This window comes from Nerophis ophidion, linkage group LG08 (genome assembly GCF_033978795.1).
Source record: "Nerophis ophidion isolate RoL-2023_Sa linkage group LG08, RoL_Noph_v1.0, whole genome shotgun sequence".
In the NCBI taxonomy this organism is placed as follows: Eukaryota; Metazoa; Chordata; class Actinopteri; order Syngnathiformes; family Syngnathidae; genus Nerophis; species Nerophis ophidion.
The window spans coordinates 61,429,208-61,449,077 of record NC_084618.1 but is presented as its reverse complement, the minus strand read 5'-3'; the positions used below and the strand labels follow the sequence as shown (position 1 = coordinate 61,449,077).

At 39.7% G+C, this 19,870-nt stretch overlaps 3 protein-coding genes across 8 annotated transcripts in view; 1 reads left to right on the top strand and 2 right to left on the bottom strand.

The window, feature by feature from the left end:
• The window catches only part of LOC133558108 (uncharacterized), a 10,074-nt gene extending 4,801 nt beyond the window's left edge, over positions 1–5,273 (bottom strand). Inside the window, exon 1 of one of the 2 annotated variants that reach the window (XM_061909236.1) lies at positions 3,634–5,273. In XM_061909236.1, the coding sequence (XP_061765220.1) occupies positions 3,634–3,753 (120 nt within the window). In that variant the 5' untranslated portion in view covers positions 3,754–5,273. The remainder of the gene's footprint in view (positions 1–3,633) is intronic. The other variant, XM_061909235.1, reaches the window with a different exon arrangement.
• LOC133558112 (uncharacterized protein C7orf50) overlaps positions 1–17,185 on the top strand; it is a 27,910-nt gene extending 10,725 nt beyond the window's left edge. For all 5 annotated transcript variants that reach the window (XM_061909239.1, XM_061909241.1, XM_061909240.1 and 2 more), the window contains exons 4-6: positions 6,060–6,259; positions 6,439–6,520; positions 13,132–17,185. In XM_061909239.1, the coding sequence (XP_061765223.1) occupies positions 6,060–6,259; positions 6,439–6,520; positions 13,132–13,305 (456 nt within the window). In that variant the 3' untranslated portion in view covers positions 13,306–17,185. The remainder of the gene's footprint in view (positions 1–6,059; positions 6,260–6,438; positions 6,521–13,131) is intronic.
• On the bottom strand, positions 13,475–19,870 carry gnptg (N-acetylglucosamine-1-phosphate transferase subunit gamma). Its single transcript, XM_061909238.1, has 11 exons — positions 19,516–19,870; positions 19,397–19,451; positions 19,256–19,323; positions 19,113–19,167; positions 15,999–16,082; positions 15,838–15,931; positions 15,660–15,774; positions 14,153–14,235; positions 13,960–14,088; positions 13,780–13,861; positions 13,475–13,708 (listed from the first exon to the last, which is right to left on the bottom strand). Exons 1-11 carry the CDS (start codon positions 19,580–19,582, stop codon positions 13,647–13,649), a joined length of 894 nt encoding a protein of 297 aa, XP_061765222.1. The 5' UTR covers positions 19,583–19,870; the 3' UTR covers positions 13,475–13,646.

The window sequence follows — 19,870 nt, the reverse complement described above, 5'->3', positions numbered from 1 at the left end:
CCTACCACTTTTGTACAAGTTATTTCTTGAATGAATAGTGTTTCTCACCTTCTTTATCAAGGTATTGGTATTCGCAATGTTTTTTGACCCAATTATGGCTCATTTTGCAGTCGTTCTTAACAGAAGTAGAGATTTGGGGCCAGGCGTTTATATGGTTGTGATCGTTGATCGCGATTAGAATTCGATCACAGTGATCAGCTGTTAGCATTTTTCCTTTATCAGACATGGGGGAATAGTCTGTTAGAAGTTACCGCAGTAGTAAAAACTGTAGGGAAGCAACTACTCAGTGGCCTAGTGGTTAGAGTGTCCGCCCTGAAATCGGTAGGTTGGGATTTTCAAACCCCGGCCGAGTCTTACCAAAGACTTAAAAAAAAAAAAAAAATGGAACCCATTGCCTCCCTGCTTGGCACTCAGCATCAAGGATTGGAATTGGGGGTTAAATTACCATAAATGATTCCCGGGCGAGGCACCGCTGCTGCCCACTGCTCCCCTCACTTCCCAGGGGGTGATCAAGGGGATGCGTTAAATGCAGAGGACACATTTCACCACACCTAGTGTGTGTGTGTGACAATAATTGGTACTTTAACGATGCATGGTATAATCCTACACGTCCAAATACTGCACTTTAATGTATTAATGTAAAATTAGATGCAGAATACGAGTTTTAAAAACTCCACAATCTAGGTCACCGCTTGTTGTTTGCCAAAGCACTGGTGAGAAGCATTGGTGTATAAAAGTAATTCAAGAATGCAAATAATAATGTACTCTTTGAAAGTGTTGTGTAGTAAAAGATAACTTGAAATACAAGTCTTATAGTATTATTCACTACACCAATGATACTTTTTTGCAGAATGTTTGTGATGACTCGCTAAAAACCCCAATAACTTTGAAAGGGAAAAAAATGTGTTCTTTTTACCCCTACAAAATGTACCGTTGAAGAAGCAAATCCGTGGCCCTTAAACCATGCACGGACCGTAGCATGGATTACCTATACTGTTGCACCTCTAGTAACCACAATCATAGATGTGAACAAAATGACAGTTGTCAGCTGTTAGCATATAAAACGCTTTATTTAAAAAAAATATATATATATATTATTTGAGATCGGATGATATGAAAATATTAATCGGGATAATTTTTGGACCATATCATCCAGCCTTAGTAGAGATTCAATCCCTGATTGATTGAAACTTTAATTAGTAGATTGCACAGTAGAGTACATATTCCGTACAATTGACCACTAAATAGTAACACCCGAATAAGTTTTTCAACTTGTTTAAGTCGGGGTCCACATAAATCAATTCATGGTACACATGTTTACTATCAGCATAATACAGTCATCACACAAGTTAATCATCAGAGTATATACATTGAATTATGTACATTATTGGTTGATATCAGCACTTCAGTCATCAACAGTTGCATCAACAGAGAAATGGACATTGAAACAGTGTAGGTCTTACTTAGTAGGATAATTACAGCGAGCAGAGAACATAGTGAGTTCAGATAGCATAAGAACAAGTATATACATTAGAAATACATTTGATTATTTACATTTGTTTATTTACAATCCGGGGAGATGGGATGTGAAGGGGGGAGGGTTCTAGTAAAGGGTTGAAGTTGCTTGGAGGTGTTGTTTTAGAGCGGTTTTGAAGGAGGATAGAGATACACTTACTTTTACATCTGTTGGGAGTGCATTCCACATTGTGGCATAGAAAGAGAATGAGTTAAGACCTTTGTTGGATCGGAATCTGGGTTTAACGTGGTTTGTGGATCTCCCCCTGGTGTTGTGGTGATGGCAGAAGTAGTTTGACATGTACTTCGGTATCAGGGAGGTGAAGCCGATTTTATAGACTAGACTCAGTGAAAGTTGTTTTACTCTGTCCTCCACCCTGAGCCAGCCCACTTTGGAGAAGTGGGTAGGAGTAAGGTGTGATCTGGGGTGGAGGTCTGAAAGTAACCTGACTAGCTTGTCCTGGGATATTTGGAGTCTAGATTTGAGGGTTTTGGAGGTGCTGGTGCCTAACCCTTAGAATTCTTAGTTTGGGAATTTATTTCCACAAAATGACTACTTAATTACGAACAATGTTTGTCTGTACAATATTAGAGGCGGTTCACAAACTTTTGTCACAGTTGTAACCTGCGAAATGCAAAAAGCCAGGTGCAGCTTTGTTTTACAATTTGTCAACCAAATTTGAGACACATTTGTTTGCATAATAGAAAACCTATTACACAAATTTCTGTAAAAATGTGTGTTCCAAAAGCAAAAGTTGAGTGTCTGTATTAGAGATGCGTGGTTTGCGGTCTCATCCGCGGAGTCCGCGGATAAACCGCGGGTCGGGCGGGTGACATGACGAAAAAATAGATTTTAATTAGATTCAGGCGGGTGAACCATTCGGAAATATTTGATATACATGGTTCAGGGATTGGTATCCTTTACCATTCAAAGAGCCATTTAGGACCCGTGTAACAAAGCGAAGAAGACAATAGGAGACGCAAACAATCTCCAGAATGACTGTCGGCAGCCACCCAATTAATAAGTATTAGAGTGTGCTATGAAGCTTTGTCGCCTTCTACAACATGTACGATCTGCTTGTCAGTCCAGCAACATGTGCAAGGCATACTGGGTGACAGAGTACACTAATGGTTGTGATATAAACAATTCTAACACTCTTAGTAATATGCGCCACGCTGTGAAGCCACACCAAACAAGAATGACAAACACATTTCGGGAGAACATCCTCCCGGTAACACAACATAAACGCAACACAACAAATACCGAGAATCCTTTGCATCCATGACAATTCCTGACTATTTTATACACCCCGCTAGCAGCAACCCCTTCTACATCCGTGACAAACCCTGAATATATTTTACACCCCCACACCCCCCACCCCCGTGCGTCGGTAAGGTGGGCGGGGTTGGGGGTGCGGGGGTGTAAAATATATTCAGGGTTTGTCACGGATGCAAAGGATTCTGGGTATTTGTTGTGTTGCGTTTATGTTGTGTTACTGGGAGGATGTTCTCCCGAAATGTTTGTCATTCTTGTTCGGTGTAGCTTCACTGCGTGGCGCATCTTACTAAGAGTGTTAAAATTGTTTATATCACAACCATCAGTGTACTCTGTATCACCCAGTATGCCTTTCAATCTTGTACGTGTGATTGGGGAAGCTGCATACAACATGTTGCTGGACTAACAATCTGTTTGTACATGTTTTTGTAGGTGTCAAAGGCAATGGCTTCACAGCACGCCCTTATTCTTGTCATCAGGATGAACACTATTGGATATTCGCGAGAACGTTAGCGGCTCCATTGTCTTCTTTACTCTGCGAAACGGGTTAAAATAGCTATTTGAGTGGTAAAGGTGGCCGACCTCTGATGTATTTCAACGGGCGGGCGGTTGTGGTTCTGATAAAGTGTTGGTTCGGGTGACAACTTTGGTGATGCAGTTGCGGATGATATAATTGCCTATCCGCGCATCTCTAGTCTGTATTCACTGTATGTAATCTACCACCGCTCAACAGTGTAGGATAGATCTATACATGTAACTTCTATGTACACGTTTCTAGTTTTAAATGCACTCTTGCTGCTTCTTCTGTAGAAGAACTGCTGTGACAGCACGTTTCCACTTACCATTTTTTTGTTGTCGTCACGCGCTGGTCTCCTTTTTGTATCTCCCAGCTGGACGGCTGCTGCTTGCTGAATAAAAGCCAAGAAGATGATGACAAAAAGATGAGCTTGCGCTCGCAGCATAAGACTGCTCAAAAAGGCGTTTTTATTTCTGTGGGTAGCAGACGTTCAGAAAGACTTTGTGGCCACGTGATCAGAACACTTTCCGTCCCTCTTTTTTTCCACCCTTCACCTTGCAGACTGAGGACCGTTAAATCAGAGCACATAGTGGCTCCCTTGTTGAGGCTCCCATGAGGATCACATTAACCTTTTTAAGAAAGTCGAAATGAATGCTATGCACATTATATTGCTGCACTGTGGATTGGTGTGTGTATTTATAGTCGCGCTGGAATTTTTCACAAGAATTTGCAAATTATGACGCAACTGTGCCATACTTGTGCAAAAGTGTGCTCTAATGCAGCACATCGCCGAATAATGCAAACTACCGGAAACAGCCTTAACTGCAATGAAACAGGAAGTGCCCTTTAAGCTTTGCTGCTACTTAAACGTGCATGGTATTTTTGCAGTCTGTTCAGGAACAGGATGCTGATTTGCAACAATATCATCTCTCAGGGTGAACAATGAGTTTATCGAAAATATAAAAATATGGGCTGTAAGAGATAAGGAGATAACTCATGTTATTTTTAACAAAAAATGATCACATTAATCATGTTTACACGCAGATTAATCACGCAATTTATTTCAACATTTTGCCTCATGAGGCCAAAGTGTAATGCCAACTGCCTGTGGGCCAAAAACATCACTTTTAAGCGTGAAACACAAATAGCCCAAATGTTCATAAATTAAATGGTAAATGGATTATACTGTACTTGTATAGCGCTTTTCTACCTTCAAGGTACTCAAAGCGCTTTGACACTATTTCCACATTCACCCATTCACACACACATTCACACACTGATGGCGGGAGCTGCCATGCAAGGCCCTAACCACGACCCATCAGGAGTAAGGGTGAAGTGTCTTGCCCAAAGACACAACGGACATGACGAGGAAGGCGTAACTTTTAACCCTCATGTTGATGGCACGGACGCTCTAGCAACCAAGCCACGCCCTCCCAAAAAACAGTACCTATAACAATAATAGATGACAACTAACTTAGTCAACTTGTTAGCCTTGCGAATATGCCATCAGTGATTCTATGAGTGTTAAGGGCGTCCCACTTTATTGTATTTTTTTATACTTCCAATACGATATGGATATTAATTCGATCCGATCGGACGTGGAGTGTTAACTGTGTTTGGCGACACCTAGTGATCACAAAAATAAATAAAGTTAAACTCATGATACATCAAGTTAAATTATGCTGACATGTTTGTTGCTAGATACTTTTTACTATGCTTCTGCTTTTGAGACTTTATGTGCAAGTAATAAGCAACTATGATTATTTGATACTTTATTATTGTGACAAAAGGGGTGTTTTAGACTGCAATATTCTTCAAATATTAGTACGTACTTCTAGATTGTGTGCTCAGTGGGGGCAGCGTAGCCACGATTGTAGCGTGGCTGTGCCAGCAACTTGAGGGTTACAGGTTTGAATCCAGCTTTCACCATCCTAGTCACAGCTGTTGTGTTTTTGGGCAAAACACTTCACCCATCTTGCTCCTGATGGGTCATGGTTAGCGCTTTGTATGGCAGCTGCCACCATCAATAATGTGTGAATGTGATATGTAATGTAGACCGTTTTGGGTATCGTTTCAGGTATGGTAAAGTTAATTGCAGGTCATTGCCATTTATTGTGTGCTTATCTGCTGCATAGCTCCCATAGCCTAGCATGTTTACCTTTTTTGTAAATGACTTGACTAAAATAAAATAAAAACTTTGTGTGCTTGATAAAGCACATAAAGATTTTTTAGCTTGCTGTCCAGCTTTGCACAAGAAAACACGGTGCAGGACTGTTTGTAGTAAAACTAATAAGATTAAAAATGTTTAGTTACTGCCAATAATAATCAGATACTAGTTTTTTTCTGCTGACACTGGATCAATACTGTACGTGATATCTATTGGATCAGTCACTCCTAGTGAGCCTAAAAGGTCAGTATGAATGTATGTTTGGATCACCACCCAAAAAAATTACATGCATTAAAGTAACACATTTTGATTCTGATTATAACATTGCATATGGGTCCAAATATTGGCACCTTTTTAAAGAAATTAATTTAAATCATGCAAGGTAGTAATAACCTGTTGTTGTTGTTATTATGATCTATCCAAATGGAAAACATGTACTAATCCAAATTCAAAAGTGTGATTATGACTAATCCAAATTCAAAAAAGGTAATAATTAATCTGATTTTTAAAAATGTCATTTCACATTACTAATAAAAATAATCATCACTGTAAATTCTGCCTTTTGGTTGGCTTTTCTGTGATAGGTTCCAGTTTCACCAAAAGATCCAGACGAGGAAGAGGACTTGAGTCCAGAGGAGAGGCGAGTTCTGGAGAGGAAGCTGAAGAAGATCAGGAAAAAAGAGGAAAGGGCGCGTCTGAGAGAACAGGGGATTATTCTACCTAAACCTAAAATCATTCCTCGGCCTTCCAAGGCTTCCAAGATAGCCTTAGATTACCTCACCTGGTAAGTGACTGAGTTGGTCACCACTGAATGACAACCACCTTTGCTACACAGCGACTACATCTTCACTTGACATGCATAAGTGCTAGAACCCATTACTGAGGGATTTGAATGTACCAAAACATATTTTAACTGTCGCCAATGCACTAAACCACACATTTGATCCATTGCTGTCTTTGTAGCTGGGCTGAAAATCGTGAAGAGTGGAAGTTCCAGAAAATCCGACAGACGTGGTTACTCCAGCACATGTTTGACTCTGAAAAGGTAACGACATCCCCTTAGGTTGAAATTTTCAACCGCTACTTTATTTATCTTATTTAATAACACATTTATAATGTAATAATATATACTGCTGACCTGTCTCCGCTCGGGATGGTCTCCTGCTGGCCCCACTATGGACTGGACTCTTCACTATTATGTTAGCTTCACTATGGACAGGACTTTCACAATATTATGCTAGATCCACTCGACGTCCATCGCACTCCACGTCCATTTCGATCCTCTCCAAGGTTTCTCATTCTCATTCCGCTGTGTTCAGTTTTTCCTTGCCCTGATGTGGGATCTGAACTGAGGATGTCTTTGTGGCTTGTGCATCCCTTTGAGACACTTGTGATTTAGGGCTATATAAATAAACATTGGTTAATTGATTGATAACAATTCTTAAAGCGAACTGCTTCCATTAACGCCATCAATGGCCTGAGTTACTTAGATCCAAATACCATGCACTAAACAGTGTGTGCAATCTAGAAAATAGTGTGTACTATTAGTGCCTGTGTTGCTTGCGATTTACTAAGACTGCGTGTGCAAAATAGTGTGGACCGCCTTATTTTAAATGAGAATTTTGCCTGTACTATATCAGGCATCACCATGGGGACACTGCACTTTCATTTTATCATGCTACTACTTGTGGCATTTTGCTATGTTTTCAATCTAGCAGGAGACATGTGCTACGTTTTTATGCACATTTTAGCAGCAGCCCTACAGTGCGTTTACATTGAAACCACTTTTTTTCCCCGTTGAAGGTTACAAGGTTACTTACAAGACAGAAAAAATGCATATTTAAAGAAGTGCGGAGCGGCGTGGCTCATTTGTAGAGTGGCCGTGCCAGCAACTTCAGAGATGCAGGTTCCGCCATCCTATGTCACCGCCTTTGTGTCCTTTGACAAGACACTTTACCACCTGTTCCCAGTGCCACCCACACTGGTTTAACTGTAGCTTTATGGGGAACTGCACTTTTTTTTAAAATGTTGCCGCTAATGGGAGCAATCAATTCTACTTCTAAATCACTTTAAAAATGCATTCAAAAACCGTCCCCAATATTTCATTAACGTTCCATAACCTCTATAATAACCAAACTGTAGCGACATTTTTATTGTAAGAGGGAACACTGAGGAACTCTCTTTCTAGCGTAGTAACACATCGACATGCTTCGGTACTAGCCGTAAAAGCTAACTACGGCAAGAGATATCTTAGCTTCCATGTCAGCACGAAACGCATTTGAGTTTGTAATGCACAACACTGCGATAGAACACCAATCTGTGCTGACTGAAAAACATGAACAATTATATTACATTATCTGTAAAAGCCCACGTTTCATATTTTGTTTGTACACAACTAGCTATAGAGTGTATGCTGTCTGTATGACTCACTCGATGGACAGTTGTCTCTTTTGTCCAGCTGGTCGGGGACATTTTTTCCGGTTTATTTGGGGTAACCACAAAATGTATGTCAAAATAGATTGTCTCCAAACTGACTTTCACCTCACTCTCTCGGCTTCCGTCTGCTCCAATGTTCATGCTCGCTTCCAGAACCAGCAGTGAAACCTTCGTTCATTCAGCTTCAAAAAGATAAGGTTGTGAATCCTCATTCGTCCAACAATAGTTGTTTTTGTTGTTTACCAAGTCTGCCATGATTAAAACACACACATGCGTTTTGTATGTGGAAGTAGGAACACACTCAAAGTCGGACGTGCATTGCTATGGAAAAAGAAATCAACGCGCGGAAGAAATCAGTACCGGAAATGATTAAAGTGATCAAAATACGGTAAATATTGAACATATTACATATTGTTATGAACATGTCTGTTCCAAAATTATAGAGACCTTCATCCATCCATTTCTACCGCTTATTCCCTTTGGGGTCACGGGGGGCGCTGGTGCCCTTCTCAGCTACAATCGGGCGGAAGGCGGCATACACCCTGGACAAGTCTCTACCGCATTGCAGGCCCAACACAGATAGACAACATACACACACTAGGGCCAATTTAGTGTTGCCAATCAACCTATCCCCAGATGCATGTCTTTGGAAGTGGGAGGAAGCCGGAGTACCCGGAGGGAACGCACGCAGTCACGGGGAGGACATGCAAAATCCACACAGAAAGATCCCGAGCCCGGGATTGAACCCAGGACTACTCAGGGCCTTCGTATTGTGAGGCAGACGCACTAACCCCTCTTCCACCATGCTGCCCATTATAAGACCTGCAGTGTGTATATAAAACGTTGATGGAGGGTTTTGAAGGCTACAATTGTGACTCCCATTAGCCGCATCTTCTAAACTGTTTTTTATCTTCAAAATCCTAAAAAAATACATGTTTTCTTGTCTCATAATGTTTTTGAACGATAAACATTCCAAAAAAAGTGCAGTCTCCCTTTTAAAGATGTAGATAATGGGTTTCAATATGTAAAGCACTCACGAGAGTAAAAAAAACACTATATATAAATGATTAACTTCATGTCACACTGTTTCATATGAGAAATATTTTAATATATATTATAAGTGAAAAAAACAAATGTTATTAAAACAATATTAAATGACACCAAAATGCATTACTTAAATTTATTTTAATAAGGATTTAAGGATTCTCAAATGGCAGCTATAGAAATTATAAAATAATGTTACTGAATAGATATGTCTAATTTTTCATTTCTGACCGTCCAATATGTTGACACACACGTAGGATGGGGGATTCTCGTCTGTCTGTTGTCTCTGTGGAGCATTCGCACTGATTCTGCAGCCGTGTCAGTCAGTCTGCACGTCTTTCCTACGCGTGCTAAATAAAGCGCAAAGTTTGGTGGTTGCAAAATGGTAATGTGTTGATAATCACATTGTGTGTACTGAATAATTATATTTGCATAAATTTCCAGTATTGTGGACAGTTTGATGATCAGCATATATATATATATAGAATATTAATGAAGACCGAGACTCAAAATGAATTGCACGCCTTAGTCTGCTCACCTAACAGACACAATCCACTTTGCACACGTTTCGTAGATCAGCTATGCGTGCACTATCAAGTTTGCACTTGTTTTAGTCCATGCAAACATTCAGTAAATGGGGCCATCTGTCTTCTTTACTAGGTGTATGGTCTCTGTGGGCACTATTTTCTGTGTGCGTAATTTAAAAAAAAATTGCATAACTGCGCTGATTCTGGCTGTGCAGCATTCTCTCCCTCGATTTAAGTGTCAGTGCGCAACTATGTACATCCAGGATGTACGCTTTGGGTGGAACAACCCTTAAATGTGGCCGTTCCCTTTCAAGTCTGGCCTATGTGTATTTTCCCGTCGACTTAAGTACTTTTGTTCTTACCCGCCTCTGGGGCTGCAATAAGGTGAAACATTATGTTGCACTTAAAGTTTGGATTCAGTGAATGCCACACATAATGAAATGATGAAATAAACTTCCAGTGAGCTATCAAATATATTTTGATTGCTTCGATGATGAGGATAAAAGCTTCATAATGCCACTATGTATTAAATATCAAAATTCAAATTGCACATTGTGAGTGGGACCACAGCGGAAGTGGATGCACATATATCACCATGACAACACGTGTTTACGCAACAGGCATCCATCCATTTTCTACCGCTTGTCCCATTCGGAGTCGCGGGGGGTGCTGGAGCAGCTGCATCAGGTCTAAATTTTTAAAATGTAAAGCATTATCTTTTTCATGGATTTGAATGACATTCCAAAGTGATTTTCATACGACCGAAAAAAAATTGTCGCGGAAAAGTCCACCTCATTAGTAATGAGCCAGTCATCATTCACGACTTAAGTACTTTTGCCTCACTTACTGCAGGGTGGGTGCTAAGAGCAACATGCGTAACTTCAATCACTAAAAAAAACACTTAAAAGGGAACTGCACTTTTTGGGGAATTTTGCTTATAATTTTCAATCCTTATGTGAGACAAGAACACGTCCTTTTTTTAATGCATTTTAATTTGTAATATACGAAATGTCGAGTTGGCTAACAAATGCAGCTACAGGGGTCATGTATTGCGCCCATAAACCTTCTAATAAACATTCAAAAACTGCCAACAATACATCTTGTGACCTGAATAATAACCAAGTATTAGCGATATTGTTATACAAAGCGCTATTGCTGAGGAACTACTTTTAGTGGCGCCATGATCACAGGGAGGTAACTAGTTTATACAGCTACTGACATACTGAGCCGTATAGTTGCTGCCAGTGACTAGATTAGAAATCATGCATCAAGTTGTGACCATAAACCCAGAAGTTGGTAAACTTTGACATCCAACTTAGATCCGGAGATCGCAAAAAAGTCGCGAAAAGATGCTTGTTTGCGCCCACTTTTTTTTTTTTTTTTTTAACCTGTGTGAGGATTGTGATTCATTTGTCATCCAAACATGAAAAAATAAACATCCCTTCAGACAGATTGTATCTAACTCTGCATGTGCTTCAGAATGATGGTGTTTTTACGGTTCAAGGGCCGTTGAACAAAGTAGAACGCCACAATAACCGGCAAAAATTATAAATGGTTTTGTTACGCACTTTTCATTTAAATACATCTTAAAGTGCTACAATTCAAACCAACATGCAAAATAGTGGGTTTTCTAACAGCACGTCTATTAATGTTAGTGATTTGGAATATAATTTTGTCAAAACATTTGTGTTCGAATATTTTTGAGCACATTCGACAATACAGGGGTAATAAATAACTGTAATAATTTTTGTCAAGATAACCGTGATATATTTTCGTATTGTTAAATTCATAGCCATACTGTTGTTTACAATGAACTCATAAATTGGATTAATGCTGGCTTAGCCATTTTGTTCCAAAATTGGTTTTGCAATATGCTTATTAGTAGATGATCATATAAATATAAAGCCCTTGCTTCAATAGGAGCATTTATGGTACAGATGGAAACACAAACATACAATATAATTGGAAAAAATATTTGTATGATCTTTTTTTAATATTTTAATGAATTTGTGGATACATACATGTGTTTTTCTTTTCAATCTTTGCTATTAGTCTTATTAAAATATTTTTCCTTGTTTGGTTTGATGTTTTTACTAGCCTTTACATTACAATGTATTCTATTGTATGTGTTCAAAGTCCAGTACCACTTCAATTTAATCCAACAGAAATTAGATATGAAAACTTTTTTTTTTTTTTAACTATTACATTGCCTTGATTTCTTCCAAATTTAATTTTTTCTTACCCAAACATGAGTTGCCAACATGTTAGGCTTTCATTTCATTGTTGGCTTTATATTTATATCACAGCAGTGGTTCGATTTAGAAATTGTTGCATCCAAGCACCTTTTCAGTTAATTTTTTCGATAAATTTCTTGAGCGTGTGTGTGACAGGAAAAACCTTACCTTCCATCCATTTTCTACTGCTTATTCCCTTTCGGGGTCGCGGGGGGTGCTGGCGCCTATCTCAGCTACAATTGGGCGGAAGGCAGGGTACACCCTGGACAAGTCGCCATCTCATCGCAGGGCCAACACAGACAACATTCACACACTAGGGCCAATTTAGTGTTGCCAATCAACCTATCCCCAGGTGCATGTCTTTGGAAGTGGGAGGAAGCCGGAGTACCCGGAAGGGAACCCACGCGTTCACGGGGAGAACATGCAAACTCCACACAGAAAGATCCCGAGCCTGGATTTGAACTCAGGACTGCAGGAACTTCGTATTGTGAGGCAGACGCACTAACCCCTCTGCCATCGTGAAGCCCAAAACCTTACCTCGCAGCAGGAAATGCTTTTTCGCTCAACTTCTACTTAGCCTCACGCCTTCCTACTCACCATTTATTGCTGCTGATTATAGAAGTCTACTTCTGGGAGATAGTTGGATCCTGAGGGAAAACATTTGTTTCACTATTATGAAGCAATTATGATTTAACCCTGTAAACCAGGGGTTCTTAACCTTGTTGGATGTATCGAACCCCACCAGTTTCATATGCGCATTCACCGAATCCTTCTAAAGTGTAAAATAAAATGTTTTTTTGTTTTTTTCTTCAAATTCAAGACAAAGTTGTATGTTTTTGGTAATATTTTAGTATGGGGAACTTATTTTAAGTAACAAAGACTTGATTTAGAGTTATTTGGACACTAGGGGAACATATTCTGGGTAATAAAGACTTAATTTAGAGTTATTTGGTTAGGGTCAGGGTCAGAGGGTTACAGTTATAATAAGGTCATGCCGAATAAGGCATTAATAAGTACTTAATAATGACTAGTTAAGAGCCAATATGTTACTAATTTGCATGTTAAGTAATTAATGGTGAATATGTTCCCCATACTAAAGTGTTACCATGTTTTTTCTACTGGTGCACAAAATGAACTGTGCATGAACATCACCTTGTTCGAACAACAAAACCAACACAGTGCGTAAACTCACAACAAATTATACACCTGCAAATCAGTCAGCTGTTGCCGTACTCGTAATACGCCGATAGGGAGAAGTTTGTATTTACACGATGAGTCGGGTGTGTTTTGACCTCCGCCGAACCCAGGTTAAGAACCACTGCTGTAAACTCTCCCTAGCAACAGGTGAATGGGCAAATGAGAGACATTAGTGAAAATATTTCTAATGCCGTCTGCTTCAAAATATTTGTTTGCAGGTTCCAGATGAAAAGTTCTCTTTGATGCTGGAGTACATAGAAGGCCTGCAAGGTGGAGCAAGACAGACCACAGTGCAGAAGGCCTTAGTCTTGGTGGAAGAATCAGGACAAGAGGATCCAGATGTCCAGAAGAGGGCGCAAAGAGCTCGAGATGTTATCCAGATGCTTGCTTGAGTTTTCACTAAAAACTGATGAGATTGTCCTGATTCTCTCAGGTTGGACTTTTTTTGTTTCTTTTAGTTATACTAATAATTTCACTGTCAATAATACATATTCAATGTAATGAAGTATAGGTGTGTTTTTGGCCCATTTCAAGGTTTTTAAACATTCCAAAGGAAAGAAATTGAGCTGTAAGTGTCTTTTTAATTAAATTACAAGTTGTTGGTTTTTTTATCAAAAGATTTTTTAAATAAATAAGAGTTTTTTTTAACAATGTATCCCTGATTTGGGAAATTAATATTGATTCCATCATGTCCCCGTTTCTTTATCAGCGCACCCAAGAAGGGGAAAAACTTTCAGCCGTCATCCCCTCGTAAATGTTGCAGCATAGTTGTGGTCCCGGCCGCTTTTGTTCCATCTGTAACAGAACAAAAATATATTATGCACCGATGTCTACACTCTGTTTTTGGATGAGCTGCTCTGCGTTACCTGTTTGTGAATGGAAGGGAATATTGTGATGAGTGAGGAGGGCTCGCAGTCTCTCAATCTCTTCTTGTTGTTTTTGGAAGTCCTGTAAAAGATAATGCTTAGCGTGTAAGAACATATTAAGGTTTAACATGTCAAAAAAATGCATTTCATTTAGATGGTACCTTTTGTAACTATGCATACCTCATTACATTTCTCTAAAGAGCTGTGTGTTTCCCATTGAACAGCAGCCTCGGGTAACTTTACTTTCACTTTGTGACTCTTCAGGAACCCGGCATCTTCAAATATATCCCTTAGGAGATTTCCATATCCCTAAAAAGAATAAACAATTGCAACACACAAAGAGGAGCATTTTATAACAGAAGCTTACACTTACTTGCTCAGTGATAAGACCTTCATACCGAGCCTGCTCTGCGTCATCCCATCGCTTTTGCAGCGTCTCACTCAGGGTGGGGTATACTTGAAAATAGCACACAAAGTAGACTTGGAGCCTGATTTACTAAGATTCAAATACCACAGGCTGAATAACGTGTGCAATCTATAAACCTGCGTGTGCTACTAGTGAACGTGTTGCATGCAGCTTACCAACATGGCGTGTGCAATTGTAAAGTGGTACAGACTGCCTTAAGTGAGGATTCTGTGTGTACTTTATAGAACATCACAATGGATACTCATTTACTGCACATTGTCATCATGCTCCTACCTGTGGGGTTTTGATATGTTTTCAAACATGCAGAAGACATGTACTATTTTTATTGGGCATTTTAGAAACAGTCCTACAGTGCATCTACATTAAAACCACTTTTTTTTAAGGCTGAATGTGCGCTTTTTGGAGAACAGTTGTATATATCCACTCAGGAGGCAAAAAATGCATACTTAAATATATTTTTGATTTATTAAATATTTGAATATTTTATGGAAAAATTATCATTAAAAATGAGACACCAAAACACAATTACAATTATTTATTTATTATTATTATTAGGGATTATTATTAGGGACGGCGTTGCGCAACCCGAGAGTGGCCATGCGCAACCTGAGAGTGGCCGTGCGCAACCCGAAGGTTCCTGATTCAATCCCCACCTAGTACCAACCTCGTCCCGTCCGTTGTGTCCTGAGCAAGACACTTCACCCTTGCTCCTGATGGCTGCTGGTTAGCGCCTTGCATGGCAACTCCCTCCATCAGTGTGTGAATGTGTGTGAGAATGGGTAAATGTGGAAGTAGTGTCAAAGCGCTTTGAGTACCTTGAAGGTAGAAAAGCGCTATACAAGTACAACCCATTTATCATTTATTTATTTTGTTTTAATCAACCCTTCTAGTAGCTGTAAAATTATAAAACGATGTTGCTTCGGAGAATTCTCGTCTATCATTTGTCTGCAGCGCAAGCGCCAATCCAGCAGCTGTGTGTGGAACTGTCGGTTTGCACGTGCTAATCAAAACAAAATAGTATTCACTGTTTTGTGTAATAAGTCTGACGCCTAAAATGTTGATACACACAAAAAGGATTCTCATTTGTCCACTGTTTATTTGCAGCGTGAGCACCAATCCTACAGCTGTGTGTGGAACTGTCAGTTTGCACATCCTTCCCACACGTGCTAAATAAAGCGCAAAATAGTGAAATAATTATATTTTCATCTTCTCCCAGTATTTTGGAGTGTTTTGATGATCAGCATATATTTGGTATATAGATGAAGAAAGAGGCGCAGAATGGATTGCACGCCTTATTCTTCACATTTAACAGACATTCTCCACTTTGCACATGTTTAGTAGATCAGCTTTGCGTGTACTATCAAGTTTGCACGTGTTTTGGTACACGCAAACATTTAGTAAATCAGGCCTCTAATGTCACAAGTATGTCTTCAACTATGACACCTTAGCTTACCTAAAAGAGAATGTGGATGGCAAACAAGTGGTGTCTCAAACGTTAGCGAGTACACGCACGTGCTGGGTTCAGAGACCTGAGCAAGCTTGCTTTGGGCACTGCACACAAGACTCACCTTCAGGAAAAAAAAAAAAAAAGTGTTTTACTGATATATAAGTGTGATGCACTCTTTGCTCACCTTTGCTTCTCTGTTTCTGGTGCCACAAGTGTCTCCGTCTCTCATCCACATGCCCTTAAATGTGTTGTTTGCTATTTCCCACTCCTGCCAAATCCTGTTAAGAACCCACAATTATATGAGTCACTGGCAAACATCTGCACTTATTACTGTAGGCATCTCACCCCAAGATCCCACTGTAGGCATTCCATCTGAATGATTGTTCATGTTGGGTGATGTTGTGAAATGGGCATAACTCATATCTATACCTGAAACAACACAAAGGCAATATGTACATTTTTATTTCAAATATACCACGATGTGTAGGTGCAGTTTCATCTTGTAATGTTACCATGATTTGTGGGAGCACAGTTTTATCTATAATAAAATTCCTCATGAGTACAAAGCACATTTTTACACATTTCTATCTGGAATAAAATAACCATGATGTACAAAACCAGTCAAGTTGGCATGTTGTGTAAATGATAAATAAAAACAGAATACAATGATTTGCAAGTCCTTTTAAACTTATAAATTTAATAGATTGCAAAGACAAGATACTTGATGTTCAAAGTGGTCAAGTTTATTTTTTGGTAATAGCTTCTGTGGAATTTGATGCATGCAACATGTTTCAAAAAACTGGCAAATAAAGACCGAGACAGTTTAGAAATGCTCATAAAACACTTATTTGGAACATCCCACAGATGAACAGGCTAATTGGGAACAGGTGGGTGCCATGATTGGGTATAAAAGCAGCTTCCATGAAATGCTCAGATTCCAATCTAACAAAGGTCTTAACTCATTCTCTTTCTATGCCACATTAATGTGGAATGCACTCCCAACGGGTGTAAAAGTAAGTGCATCTCTATCCTCCTTCAAAACCGCTCTAAAACAACACCTCTAGGCAACTTCAACCCTTTACTAATACCCTCCTCCATTCACATCCCATCTCCCGGATTATAAATTACCTAATGTAAATAATCAAATGTATTTCTAATGTATATACTTGTTCTTATGCTATCTGAACTCACTATGTTCTCTGCTGGCTGTACATATCCTAAGTATGACCTAAACTGTTTCAATGTCCACATTTCTCTGTTGATGCAATTGTTGATACTGATATCAACCAAAGCTCCTCATCCCACCCTCCAGATTGTAAATAATGTAAATAATTAAATGTATAAACTATGATGATTAACTTGTGTGATGATTGTATTATGCTGATAGTATATATTTGTACCATGAATTGGTTAACGTGGACCCCGACTTAAAGAAGTTGAAAAACTCATTAGGTGTTACCATTTAGTGGTCAATTGTACGAAATATGTACTGAACTGTGCAATCTACTAATAAAAGTTTCAATCAATCAAAACGGGTACTAGACTGGCCTGCCTGTAGTCCAGACCTGTCTCCCATTGAAAATGTGTGCTGCATTATGAAGTGTAAAATACCACAAAGGAGACCCCGGACTGTTGAACAACTTAAGCAGTATAGCTCGGTTGGTAGAGTGGCCATGCCAGCAACTTGTGCGTTCCAGGTTCAATTCCCGCTTCTGCCAACCTGGTCACTGCTGTTGTGTCCTTGGGCAAGACACTTTACCCACCTGCTCCCAGTGCCACCCACACTGGTTTAAAAAAATGTAACTTAGATATTGGGTTTCACTATGTAAAGCGCTTTGGGTCACTAGAGAAAAGTGCTATATGAATATAATTCACTTTACTAAAGCTATACATATCAAGCAACAATGGGAAAGAATTCTACCTGAAAAGCTTACAAAAAATTGTCTCCTCAGTTCCCTAACGTTTACTGAGTGTTGTTAAAAGGAAAGGTCATGTAACACAGTGGTAATAATGCCCCTGTGCCACCTTTTTTGCAATGTGTTGCTGCCATTAAATTCTAAGTTAATGATTACCGTATTTCCTTGAATTGCCGCAGGGCATATAATATGCGCTGGGTCGAACTCGCTTCCCAAAATAATTAGCGTATGTTTAGTATTACTGCCTGGTCAAATTTGTGACGTCACAAGTAGGGTTGGATATCGTTTGAATTTGAACGATTTCGATTCTGATTCTTTGTTTCGATTCCGATTCCTAACGATTCTCTATTCCGATTCTTTCTTTAAAAAAAAATAAAATAAAAAGGCAGGGTAAAAAAAACCTCTTCCGTCTGTGGCACCGACATCTTCTCCATTGCCGCTACGGTGAACGGAGTATGCTGAGCACATCGCGGAACCTGGCTAGCAGGTTGTAAATTGTCTATGAAGAAAATATGCGGGATAATTTGTTAGCAGCCTGAACGTTGGCGCTAAACACATTATTTATTGCATATATATTATTTTACTTACCGGATTCGGACTGCAGTGCAGTCACCGAGGTGCCACGCTGGGCGTTGGAGCCGGAGCCAGAGGAAGAGGCAGAGGACGGTCGGCGCAGCGCGTCGAAGAAAGGACACGCATTTATTAGTACTCCATAAACTCAGAGGTGCTTCATCATGTTCGACGTGTAACCTCCTAAGCACGAAACAGTCCTGTCGCACGTGTTGCATTTTGCCGATATTTCTTTTTTTTTTGTAAAATAAAGCCACACTTTCGACCGCCGACGACCGCTATCCATTCTTGACTGACTCGCTCGGCTACATAGGCTCGGCTACATGGGCTCGGCCATGCTAATACTATCTGCGGTGGGCGCTTTTTCGTTGGTGTTCAACGGCTTCTTCTTCCGGGTCGGCGGACTGGGTATCGAAACTAGGAATCGGAATTTAAACTTTTGAACGAAACCGGGAGAATCGGAAAGTTAGTCCCGGTTCCAATCGATAATCAATACTCGATACCCAACCCTAGTCACGAGTGACACTTTCCCTGTCATCATTTTCAAAATGGAGGAGGCTGATTAATACCGGTAATTTGAAATCGCATAAAGGGAAGAAGATTAAGAGCTATTCAGTAGGATTTAAGGTCCAAGCTTACATCACACTCAAATTTTTACTGCATAACTTTGGTAAGTGTTGGAGTGAGAAGAGGTTTTAAAAGAATTAGCGCATGCTTACTTTTACCGCATGCCTTTGGTAAGCGCAGGAGTGAGAAGAGGTTTGGAATTAATTAGCGCCCCAGCGGCAATTCAAGGAAATACGGTATTTGCAAAAAAAAATTAAGTTCATCTTGAACATTAAATATCTTGTCTTTGCAGTCTATTCAATTGAATATAGGTTGAAAAGGATTTGCAAATCATTGTATTCTGTTTTTATTTACCATTTACACAACGTGCCAACTTGACTGGTTTTGGGTTTTGTACAATACTTACGTTGACTCAGTAAGACTGAAACACTTCCCAGCCAAACGATGAAGGTGTGCAGGTCCTATCATCGACAAGATGATTAACAACAACAACAACAAAAGGCGCCAGGACAGAAGACATTATTGACTTAGAAAAGGACATGAACATACCAGACACCTGGGACGGCGGCACCCTCGCCTGCATTCTGTTTCCCTGAGCCAAAATATTGTTGTTAATCCTTAAAGAGAGACAAAACTGTCAGGATAGGAATTAAGAAAAACAAGACTTTTGCAGCTTTTAACGTGACGCACCCAAACGTGTTTGGCGCTTCAACTATCTTCATTTTACCCGCGAGTCCGTTGTTTACTGCGCGAAATACATGTGGCGTTAATGTGACTGTCTGGATCATGTATATTGATCCATTGCTTACCGAAAAGACAAAGGCACATGGTGAAGACCAATATCAAGCAATGCATCTCATTATTCGAGCAGCCCATTGTTGAATTCAGTGTTTACAAACGTCAACGTTTCTGATCGCCTCTGTTAAAACATAAAATGTCTTCCGGGTGGATGCGAATCACGTGATGTCAATATCTGGTAAGCCTGCGCCGTGTATTTCAAGACTTGAACGACGCACTTTGACTACATTATCCAAAAGTTGAAGACCGATTTTCAGCGGCAAATCTCAATTAATCGAGAAGTAAATTGTTGCGTTTAGTGGTTAAAATGTAAGCATTTTAATCACTTATGTAAAATACAGTCTTTCGGGCGGATACCAATCACGT

Bases quoted from the DNA above. Each gene is read 5' to 3' on its own strand.
- gnptg (XM_061909238.1), bottom strand. From the start codon at position 19,582: ATGGGCTGCTCGAATAATGAGATGCATTGCTTGATATTGGTCTTCACC. The intron at 19,452-19,515 runs GTAAGCAATGGA...TATTTCGCGCAG, and splicing joins CATGTGCCTTTGTCTTTTCG to TAAACAACGGACTCGCGGGT. The intron at 15,775-15,837 runs GTGAGCAAAGAG...TTTTTCCTGAAG, and splicing joins CCAGAAACAGAGAAGCAAAG to GTGAGTCTTGTGTGCAGTGC.